This window comes from Colias croceus, chromosome 26 (genome assembly GCF_905220415.1).
Source record: "Colias croceus chromosome 26, ilColCroc2.1".
Classification (NCBI taxonomy): Eukaryota; Metazoa; Arthropoda; class Insecta; order Lepidoptera; family Pieridae; genus Colias; species Colias croceus.
The window spans coordinates 4698931-4711288 of NC_059562.1; the positions used below are offsets into that span (position 1 = coordinate 4698931).

Below are 12358 nucleotides of genomic sequence, written 5' to 3' on the forward strand. Positions count from 1 at the left end.
ATATTATAATATTAGTAGGGATTCGTTGTTATAATAGTGTATTCAAATAGACTTGATACTTGATACATAATTTGAAAAATAATATTTAATTTCCAACTTAAAATGTCGCAAAGATTTCACATTAGAAGAAACGCTTATAGGTACAAATATTTGCATTTCGCAAAAAAATCTCTCACGATTAAAATCGCATAATGGCCGGGACGCAACATTTACACAATACGACTAACTATATATCGTTGCGACATCGTGTCGGACGCGTTGCGTTAGATTGTGATATTTTAATAATCCTAAAGTGACAAATTTTATATTTTTTATACTAATTGTGCGGTCGTGGTAGATGGCGAAATTTCGCCTGATCTCAGTTGAGATATTTTATCGAAACTCATATAGCAGTTTCTGAGTAGGTGCAGTGGTTATGTCATGAGCGTATGGTGGGTTCCAGGTTCGATCAAATATAAATTAATGTCTCGATAAGATCACTTAATTACTTAAAATGAACTCGACAACGGCTGAACCGATTTCGTTAATGCTTCTTATGTAGAGAAAACGTAAACATGTTGCACGGACAAAACCGGGGCGGACTGCTAGTCAAATAATGTACACACAAATACCTACGACTCATGTTTTGTCAAGCATTTCATTGAGTTAGCCGTAAAGGATTTTGGGTCAAAATCGTAAAAGTCAATTGTTTCCTTGATTTATTTGCTGACTCATTCAAACATAGTTTTGGTTAACGAATGAACACAATGACATCATAATAAGTTGGAGATGAAAGCACATTCTTGCGTGGTAGTAAAAGCACTGTATTTTCATCATACTGTATTCTCTTATTTTTGAGATTTACCAACAACTATTTAAAAAATTTTAAAAAGTTAATTAATCGATTAAATAAAATATTATAGAAGTTTTTTCGTTTTTATAAATCATCCAATAATTAATAATTTTTTATACTCGCTAAACGCTATAACACGAAAACGGTGAAGAGCTTTTAAAAGCTTATAAATATCTACATCAATTATTATCCAATATAATATTAATTAAAAAAGCTATTTAATCATCAATAAATTATTATATGCCATATCTCACAAAACTGGCATTCACTGCATTATTAGACCTTGCTAATCCAACATTGTTACTGTACAGATTTAATAAACAATATTCGTACAAACAATCTTGTCACTTATCCCTTGACAATAAATATCAAATTCCGATATCAAAATATCATCAACACTTACGCCCGTTCCGACTATTTCTAAGTGCAATGACTTCACCCAGTGACATAGTTTTTTATCTCTCTCCCACTTATATAAGGGAAATAGGTGCATATTATCCGTCACGCTCGCGCTTGCACCATTTCATGATTCAAGCTTTTAGTATGTAAAATGCTTTCGAAATAGGATCAACTTAAGAAATAATAAACATAAATTATTAATAGTTGTATTTAAACCAATTCTATAAAGCAGTCTTAGATATATTTTTTATGGGTATATGTATGTTTCAAAACTGCAGTCCTGAAAATGCTGTAGAGTTTCTGATAGAGTTTTTAAGAAATAAATGTTTTATGAAAACAGTTTATTCACATCCTATAATATAACGCTGATATTAAACTGTAAAAATATCATTCTTTATAACCTGTTAACCTGTGTATAAAGTATATTTAAAAAAGCGAAAGTGACTGATTAAACATTAACTTAACTTACTGACATACATACTTGTATGTTATGTACACTCATCATACATACATTTAAACAATATTACATAGAAAATATAAAGTATTTGCTTGATATAAAATAAAACCTAGTTTTAGTACATTACGGTGCTTTTTACGAAGTCAATATTAATTAATAATGTGTATTACATCTAATAATCTATACTAATATTATAAGGCTGAAGAGTTTGTCTGTTTGTTTGTTTGTTTGAACGCACTAATCTCAGGAACTACTGGTCCGATTTGAAAAATTCTTTCGGTATTAGATAGCTCATTTGTCGAGGAAGGCTATATCATCACGTTAAGACCAAGGGGAGCGGAGCAGTGCGGGTAAAACCGCAGTTCACAGCTAGTGTGTTATCAAATTCCAGATGCACCTAGAGATATTTTAAAAGAGCAATTTTCAAAATGGTTTATGGCAAAATAGACCATCGACCATTTTCATAATTTCATAATGTCATTTAATTAGGTGATGGGTTCTTTCAAAACTGTTTATTTATTTTAATATATTTTTTCTTATTCATAAAGTTACCGTCATTAATTTCAGAACGTGATCAACATATTAGCGATAGCTTTAAAGTATTGTTAAATGTATTTCAGTGTATAACTTAGACCTTATAAGTGAGTATTGAATCTAAGTCAGTAGGTTCGATTCTAAGCGAATGCAGGGTGCGTACTGACCCAGTAAGAGTTCCTGTCGGAAGCATTCCGAAGTTTTTGTCTGTTTGTATGTCAACTTTCTTTCACCGATATTATACTTACACTGAATATAAATGCTAGGATATGAGTTTATATTGGGCGAAGTTATAATCAATAACTGGACCTTCTTTTAGTTTTAGATAATATTTCTAAGGATTTTCGTAACAATGTAATAACCTAGGTAATGCATTTTCGTACAACACTAGTAGGTAATAACAAATACTTCAAAATAGAAGTCCTCACAAAACTTACTTTTTTATAATACGTTCAGATCTTTCTTTACTTAGCTTATGATAAAATAATCCAAAAAAAAATGACGTGTGGCACTCCGGGACTGCCGCGGTAAAGTTATTGCATAGCATGCCTTCAAGCAGCACCTCCATGCCCGTCGGAGTGGGGAGCGTGAGGTATTTTTTCGTTACGGAATTTCTGGATTCGGTCCCCGCGCTCAAGGCCCGCGATAGAAGCTATGCAATAGCTTAAAAATTAAAGCAATCGTTACGTTTTTTTAGCAGATCTGAACTGTTATAACTATGATATTAGATAATTGAATGACAATCACAGTTTAAATAAATAAAAAATGTACTGATAAGTATTCAATTCTGTTGCGGCCTTGCTCTCAACTTTCCGTACATCTAGGTTATATTGCGACATTCATAAGTAATAGAAAATTAGAGCACTTAAAATTATTTCAATAATCTGTCGATAATTGTAAATTGTTATAGCTAATGATATTATAAATAAAAAGGTATTGATAGATTACGACGAAATGTGGCTAATTCGTAATTACCCTCATACGATGCCCGTGTCCCCGCAGTGGGAACGTATACGGTATATGGGCTGATGATGATGATGATGAATGCTAATTAGCTACATTTTACTTCAGTTGTCTCGTTTTCACTCACGATAGTTGATCTGACCATCTTACTTAGAGGTGTAATCGACCCTTTTTGAAGATCGAATGTTTACCTAACCTACCTTTTTACTTATAATATGATTGGTTTTTGCGGCTAATCATAACCGTCGCCGCACACGAGCCACGGGCCACAGCCACAAACGCCGCCACGCGAAGCTGGAAGCGTGTAGCGTGTGGCCGCCACAGGTGTCAACCGTGTGCGGCGAGTCCATATAAAATGTATGAAAAGTGCAGGAAATATGTCGGTGGCGGCGTTTTGTGGCCGGTGGCCGGTGGCCCGTGTGCGGTAGCCCTAATTGAGACAAATAAATTTTCATTTCATTTGGGACTAGCCAACGAGATGGGACGTGCGCAGCCAAACACTTTCTTATTCTAACTTGATGGGAAATTGGATACGTTTTACTTAAAGATAAGGCACGTAAACGCATTTCAAACTTTCGTTTTAAAACCGAAACACGATTTGGTAGAAATAGTAACAAATACTTATACGTAATAAGCATACTCTAATAGAGAAAAATTTTACACGCATTAATAAGATAAACTCATGAAATTATTGTATTGTTACTGATCCTCGATAAGTAGACAAAGTTTGAATTAAATCTGACCGTTTTAAGTGGGCCAAAATTGGCTGTAATTATGTAGGTTTCTTACAAATATACAAGCCTACAAACATACAGGTGAAGCTGCTATAAGAGTTTAAAAACACTGGATTAGGCGAGGATCTATTTTAATTTTCTTGAGAAAGAGACATATTACATTTTTGTTTTTATTTTTTACAGATATAAATGAAAACGAGCCAATAGATGCGACTAGAATAAAAAGGGAAGGAGTTCCAGAGAATAGGGGTGAGTTTCCATTGCATGTCTTAAAGTATAATAACTACAGGTACAGATACTAAACAACTTAATAAATTTAAATATATTTTTCCTATTTTGATCGATTATTAAGCACGTCACACACGGTGAAGATAATATAATATTTTATGTTAAGATTCTCTAATATAAAACGTTATAGTATCTTAAGGTATCCGGTATCAGCGTTCTGACCATCATTTTTCTTTTTGTCATTGCGTACTAAGACCCCTGTAGAACCGCCATCCTGTTACAAATGACCCACAAAATTTCGGGTCATTTATGACAGGATGGCGGTTATTATAATATCTTTCCAAGTACATATTTAATAATAATCTTAGTACCTTTGTTATTTATTCAAAAATCAATATCTTAACAATTTTGAGGTTTTCATAATGTATCTGCACCTGTAAAAAAAAACTGTAAAAATATTGCTTGTATTATATTTTTCTAAATTTTCTCTATAATCTCATTTTTCCGTATGTCTTACTTACTATTCGTTATTTGTATTGCAGTTTATGATTTTTCAATGTCATCACATATTTTTTACAAACAAAAAATATTAATATTTCGAAAAAAAAAAATACATTGAAAAATCATCAAACACATGTAGAGTTACTTGTACAAAATTTAGTGCTAACTAGTTTATTTATATTGCTATCTATAAGCATCCTTTATTTTATTCTACCTTTATCGCATTATTAATTGTATGTTTTTTTTCTTTCTCTTTCAAATCTAATCCTCGGTCGGGGTCTCCGAACTCAATGGACTTTGTAAAATAATAACGCACCCTCCTTCCTACTGACGGATGACTTCAGACCTGACAGTACTTCTCGTTAATGACCAGAATAGAAATGACTATGTCTCGAAGATTGGGCGATATCATAGCGTCAAACCGGTCATAGGCCTTCTAACCTCCACGGCAAGAACTTTCATCCAGGATGGAGTTACTACGGAATTTGCAACTCAAATCCTCGGTACTACTTTAGATAACGGACGAATTTATGCTCAAGTCCTTACCAAGTCGTCCCTCGTTCTCTATAGTAGGCCCAACGATGATACATTTGTTGTTAGTCCAACCCGTCTCCCTTCTCTTGATGGATGGAACGTCAAGCAAGATTTAGGCATTATAGACCCAGATAAATTTGTACTTAAAAATACTGATTATTTGGCGCCTAGCAGCAAAATGGATATTGTTTACGCTAGCAAACCTGCTCAAGAAAACTTCAAAGTTTGGAATGCTCCATCCTCACCCGATAATCAAGTTAACAATCAAATTTTCGAAGAGCCAACTGCTCGTAGAGTACAAGCTTATAATGAAATTCCAAAGTTTGAAGTCTATAATTATCTTGACGGTCCAGCCATTGAAAACGAGAAAAAGGTAGATTATGTACAACCTAGTATTTTAGATAATGTTAGTAGTTTACATCATAGGCAAAGCAAGGCTTACGAACCAATGCCAGAATCTGTCAAAGATACTGAGTTTGAAGAAGATAAAATTGATGAATCAAATATCGTTAAAGTTAAGCCCAGTTACGATTTACCAACCTTTACGATTAAGAACGAGTTTTCACCAATATTTTATTATATTGATAATGTTGAATCTCGCCAACCCGTGCAACAGGCATTACCTGAAACAAAATCACCTAAAAAGTTGTTCGGATACAAAAGTGAACCAAGACCAAAGAAAACATTTACTTATCAAGGCTTCGCTGATTTTACGACAGTTGTTGGTGATACTGTTATCATATTTACTCCTAACACAGATATAGTTCGCGAACCTAATCCTGACGAAGTTAATGTTTTCCCATCTGCTAAACTTGTAGACTCATTAGCAACTAAGATAACATTTTTATCAGCTGATATTCCCGTTGCAACTGCTACATTTAAGTCAAATGAAGCAACAAAATTAACAACTCCGAATGGTCAAGATGAAAGATCTGAAAGACCATTCTACAATGGCGATGAAAACATGAATAAAAATCTATATCAAGTAGATGACGAAATTCCTGACTCTGTTAGCGTACAATATAATAATGGCTTTGATTTAAATTTAGACGTTATACAGCCTTCTGAACCAGCGTATACGACGACTGAGAGTACTCGCAATACAAATGATTTAGATATTATAGAATTGATCGAACAGAATTCAATGGCAACAGAACCTTTGAATACAATCACTCCATCTTCAACATTAAGAGAAGAGTCTAAAGAATCTGTTGTAACAGAAAGTAACAATAATGATCTTTTTACCAATTCTGTGGAAGAAACTGAAAATACCGCTGAAGAAGTTACGGAAAAAACGGAGGAAGATGAAGAACCAGAAGAGGATGAAAGTACTCAAGATATGGATTCGGAAATATTAACAACAACAGAAAGTGGTCACAGTGAGGAGTCTGAAGAAATAGAAACTACAACAGAAAACAAATACAACAAACACGAAGAAGTATTCTGCTCTGATGGTCTTGAAACTCAATCAACGATGACGACGGCATATAAAACATTAACTTATTTAACAACTTATTTCATCCCACTAGAAAGTACAGAAACTACTACATCTGTTAAATCTGATGTTGTAGTCGAAAGTAATGTTGGCTATTTGACTAACTTCGTGTGTAAAACTAGTAATGTCAATATAGAACCTACAGCTGTCATCAATATTGACGTAAATCCAACAGAACAAAGTAATATAGAAGCACCAGAAATCATTGAAAATGACAATGAAAGTGAACAAAAATTAACTACAGCTACAGAAAAGTCACCACCTACAACTCCGATGGAAAAGGATGTATTGACTACTGTTAAAGAGGAAGAAGAAGCTTCAAATGATTCGGACAGAACACCAGAAGAAGAGCAAACTACTAAAGCAACCACATCAACCACAGCTGAGAGGGTTTCTACAAGTCAAAGTCATGTTGAAGTATCTGTAAGTACAGAACATACTCCAACGGAGCAAGTTACTAACAAAGATGCGAATGAAGAAGTTAATGACGCAGAAAACGAAATTGATCTTATTTATAAAACGTTATACACGACCTATACATACTTTACTACATTCTTTGGGGACCAAACGTCTAGTGTAGCAAGTCATAAATCAATAGTGACGAATATTATAACAAACACAATTGACCTATCTAAAATGGACCCATCACTAATCGACGCTTTTAATGAAGGTGAAATTGCTCCAACTAATGTAGGTATTGGCAGGCCAACAGAAACATTTGCAATTAACAGCATTATTGATTTAGTCAAAAATAAAGATGTTATAGAATCAGTTGAAGGTGGCGAACACTACAGTTCTCAAACGCCAACTCCCATATTAGGTGATGATATTATAGCAAGTATAAAACCAGACGGTGTGAAAACTTATTTTACAACTTACACATTCTTTACAACAATTTATGTTGGGTCTGATGCCAATGTTTGTAGTAGAAGTGAAGTTTATACTAATTATGTTGGACCTGATGAACTTATACCTACAAAAGTTAATCCGTTAGCAGTAGAAAATACGAGAGCACAATTTGATTTTAGGAATTGTAAACAAATGAAAGGAAAAACACCAGATAGTGATGACGAAAATGCGTCTATGGAAAGTAGTGTTTCAATGAAAGAAAATAATTTGGAAGAAAATTCCAAGGAGTCGTCGCCACAACCTACACCCGTGGAAGTTGATATGTTATTAAGTATTGATTCAAATCCATTAATATCGGAAAATTCATACGTTACTGATGTAAAATCGTCATCGTCTAAAGGTGAAACAAAATATCTCGATAATAATAATGTCCTTGATGATCAAATCAGTTCGGAAAGTAATATTGATGAAATATTACCATCACCTACACTTCTATTACAAACAAGTTATACGACCTTCACATATTTCACTACAATGTACATTGGTAAAGATTCCAGTAAAGTTAAGAGTCGGTTAGAGACAATAACAAATGTTGTAACCGAAACTATAACACCAAAAATGGAACCGGAAGAGGAAAATAATTTACCGATTACCTATTACACTACCTTTACGTATTGGACTACCTTATATAAGGATAAATCTACGACAATAACAAGTCGCGAAGAAATAGTTTCAAACATAGTCACTCCAACAGTTCAAGTTTCACCTTCTATAAGTCTTATTGACACTTCGCCCATTGACGTGGAGAATATTCCCTCACAAAAAGATTTAGACGTCCTTAATATACAACCATCTGTAATTAAAGATAACTTAGAACACGAGGATGGAAAAGCAACATTTTATACTACCTACACCTATTTTACTACTTTCTATACTGGTAATACATCACAAATAAGGAGTAGCTTAGAGACTGTAACGAATATTGTTGACAATACAAAGGTTCTTGAAGATAACCAACTTGGTAGAAAAGTGCCAACTGGTGCTGTAGATAAGAATTTAATTCAAGATAATGACAAATCGTTTATAACTCCAACTCAAATAAAGGAAGAGATTAAGACAACTAAACTTCCTGACCTATCTTCTGTATCATCTACAGTTTTACAAGGTACATACATAGATAATTTGTTTGCTGAAGTTAATCCAGAAAAACCAGAAAAGCCTGAACCTTCGCCAGAACAAGAGAAGAAAATTCTGTTTTCTCAAGTTGCTGTTATTTCAGGAGATTCCACAATAGTAACCAATGACAATAAGACTATAGATGATACTACTACAACAACATCAACATTTACTACGACGACTACTACAGAAGGATCTAGTCTCCTAACATCAAATCCAGAGGTAATTGAAAGTTCCGTTTCTGAACCAGAAACTACGACAGAAACAAGATATGAATCTGAAGAAGAAGACGATGATTCAAATCCCAGAAAAAGAGGCCGTCTCAGTTTTACCACTAAAAAACCTACTTTTACACCAGTTATTATTCCATTTGCATCTAGAAACAGGCCAACATTTAGTCCTAAACGTCAACCCATACCTAACAGTGCTACAACTATAACTCGCCCGGAATTCACACCAACTATTACTGCAACACCAACACTAAAATCTGTTAGGCCGTCGGGTGGCTTTGGTGGAAGTAGAAAACAATCACTCGCTGGTAGCTCATCAAATCCAGGCAGAAGATTTTCTGGTCGCAGTAGTGCGACTATAAATTTGTCTGCCAACATTCCAGCTTCTAGACCTGGTGGATTTGCTAGAGCAAGTATTCAACCTACATCTCGCCGTACTGGATTTAGATCAAGCTCAACGCGAAGCAATAGTTTGGACTTTGCAAGCCGATCGGCTGCATCTAGAATACGTCCTACAGCATCATCCCGGTTGAGAAATGGTAGACAATCCAGTTCTTTATTCTTTACGGAACCTAATGAAGCAGAAACATATGCGACTCAGCAGGAAGAAAACGCAACTGAATCATTAGATGAATTCACAGAGAGCCCTTCGCGACAAACTACCAACAATCCATTACTTAGATTTAGGCGGCCTCCTATTGGCCGGCAACCAGGCACAGCAATAACTCCACGAACAACAACACCTTCTGCAAGAAGAATTGTCACAGCACGCGGACGTGTAACAACAACAACAACAAGGAGAACTACTACTAGAACAACTAATAATCCATTATTGTCATTACGTAGACAACGTCCAAATGCTTTGTTCCCTAGAAGAAATCTGTTCAAGCAACCCGATCCTGAACCTGAAGAAGAAATTGGAGAAAATGAGCAAAAGGTTGATGAAAGTGATGAAATTCTTGATGAAGAAGAATTTGAAGAAGACAATGATTACGAATCATCTGACAGACGAGAACAAAAGGTTGCAACACCCGCAACACCTCCTCCAAAACGATCTAATATTGTATCCATTAGACCTTTTGGTTTTAAAAGAAGGGTTAAACGTCAAGTTGATTATGGAAATAGAAAGTTCACAAATTTCCGAAGACCGAGCACAAAGTCAGCTAGTACAAGAAAAGCAGAACCTGAACCAGAAACTGAAGCACCTGCTCCAGCTAAACCCAAACCAGGACGTTATAACGTTCGTCCATCAACAAACTCAAGAAGCACTACGGCAACAGCACCAAAATCTGCAGCCAGACAACCGTTTATAGTACGCGGTGAAAGTAGGTCAACAACTACTTCGGCTCCTGCTTATAGGCGCGGTAAAGCGAGACCCTCGTCAAGAACAACAACTATTGCGTCGAGGCCTAAAGCTCCACGTTTATCTGGAAAGAGTACGCAGTCATCGAGATCAGGAACAGGCCGCACAACAAGTAGATCTCGAGCTCGAACAACAACAAGCCGAGCATCTAGCAGACAAAGAAGTTCATTTGAAAACTTCAGTGGGGAAAGACATAATAAATATGAGAACGTTTTGAATGATGGTAAAATAACAATTACTCATCAAATTCCAATAGAAGTAACCATTCCTGTAGTGAATGGAAAAATAACAGAGTACAAAAATGTACTTACTGCGAAACCTAGGATAGAAACACTTTTATTAAATCAAGTGTCTACCTCGCTTGGACCTTTGGGTAATCAGCAATTAGTACTTGCTTTTGAGTCTACTGAATTAGCTGATAACGGAGCTACAAAAGTAACTAAGTTTGTCCTGCATGAAACACCAACCACAACTGTCATATTTACACCAACAACCATTCGTGGTCGTAAAACTTCATACTCACACATTTTACCAAGTACAGTTTATAATGTAGAACCCATAGTTCAAACAGTAGCGCCAGAAATAAATGCTAATGTACCTTTGGCTAATTTACTACTTTCACAACTTCTTTTGGGTAATCAGCAACCTGCAATAAATCCTCTTTTAGCATTACAAGGCCAAGCATTGTTACCCCAACAACCTGTAGTACAAACACCTGTAACCGAGTACAAAACTAGATCTACTACCTATGTAACAACAGTTACTGATGCAAGAGAAACTGTTCTTCCCATTACATTTAGAGGTACACCCATTTTAACCACAATAGTTGATCCAACTACAAATGTCATTACAGCCACAGAATTTATAACTGATACTGTAGTTACGACACCAACAGTTCTTGCTCCACAACCTCAATTTAATTCTCTTCTTTTACCACTGCTTCTGCAGCAACAGCAGCAGCAGCAACAACAACAACAATCATTATCATTCCAAACTGCTAATCCTTTATTAGGTTTAAGTCAATCTGACCTTAATGCGTTGTCAAATAGCTTAGGTAATAATAACATTGCTCAAAATAATTTAAACAATGATATCTTTAGTAATAGTCCAAAACCAAACATACTGCCCGATTTTAATAGTAACGAAGATTTTTCTGAAGATATACGCGATGAAGATGAGGAAGACCTCACCCCCCCAACGCCGCCGCCTACGCGAAAAAGGCCCAGAGCAAAAGCTGCGAAACCAAGTCCACCAAAACATACGAGTGTAGTAACTTTATACGTATCTGGTAAACACCCTGGTGAATTTAGCACAGTTCTGTCAACCGTCGTTACTGATGACACGCAAACTGTTAGGAAAAGAGAGGCCATATATTTCGAAGATGTCCAAATTGTACCATCTTTGCTCCCATCCGTTAACGAACTGTATGGCTCTCATGACAACAACGCGCTTGAAAACTCTATTGTTTCCGATATGGATAAATACTTTTTAAGTTCAGAAAAAGAATCGCAACTTGAAACACAAAGCTTAGAAAGTATCGTAGGAAGTTTAAGTAATCACATAAAATATGACGCCTCACCAACTTATGTCGTAAAATTAGCAAGCCCATCTTCAATTAGAAATAGAAAACAAAGCTCAGTGGACGACGTCTCTTGAAGACCGAACAATTGGTTAGGTGTATAGTAATGGTGTAGTTATTTATTTCCATTGTATCATAGTAAGTTAACTATGAATAGTGCCTTATAGTTGTAATAAATAGTTTAAGATAAAATACTCTTTTGTACTTTATTAGATTTATATGTGTATACTTCTTTAGAATCACCAAAAATATTCTTTTTGTTACCAGAAATGTACCTTGGGTAACTTCTATCTAATCACTGCCTAAGAATGACTCTTGGTTCTAAGTTAATTTTAATGAATAGAATCTTAATACTCGAACATACTCGTCTTGCTTTTAATTGTAAATTGCAAAATACGACTTAAAATGTTAATAATAAATTGTAATGAAATTTAATATTTGTTGTATTTATTTTAATCATCTGCATTTCAACAACTTCAATCTC

The 12358-nt window shown here is 35.0% G+C and overlaps 1 protein-coding gene across 1 annotated transcript in view; it reads left to right on the forward strand.

Moving 5' to 3' along the window:
- Positions 1-12309, forward strand: part of LOC123703411 (mucin-17) — a 69149-nt gene extending 56840 nt beyond the window's left edge. The window contains exons 2-3 of the mRNA XM_045651371.1: positions 4103-4168; positions 4993-12309. Coding sequence (XP_045507327.1) covers positions 4103-4168; positions 4993-11951 — 7025 coding nt within the window. The 3' untranslated portion in view covers positions 11952-12309. The remainder of the gene's footprint in view (positions 1-4102; positions 4169-4992) is intronic.
- The last annotated feature ends 49 nt before the right edge of the window (positions 12310-12358 follow it).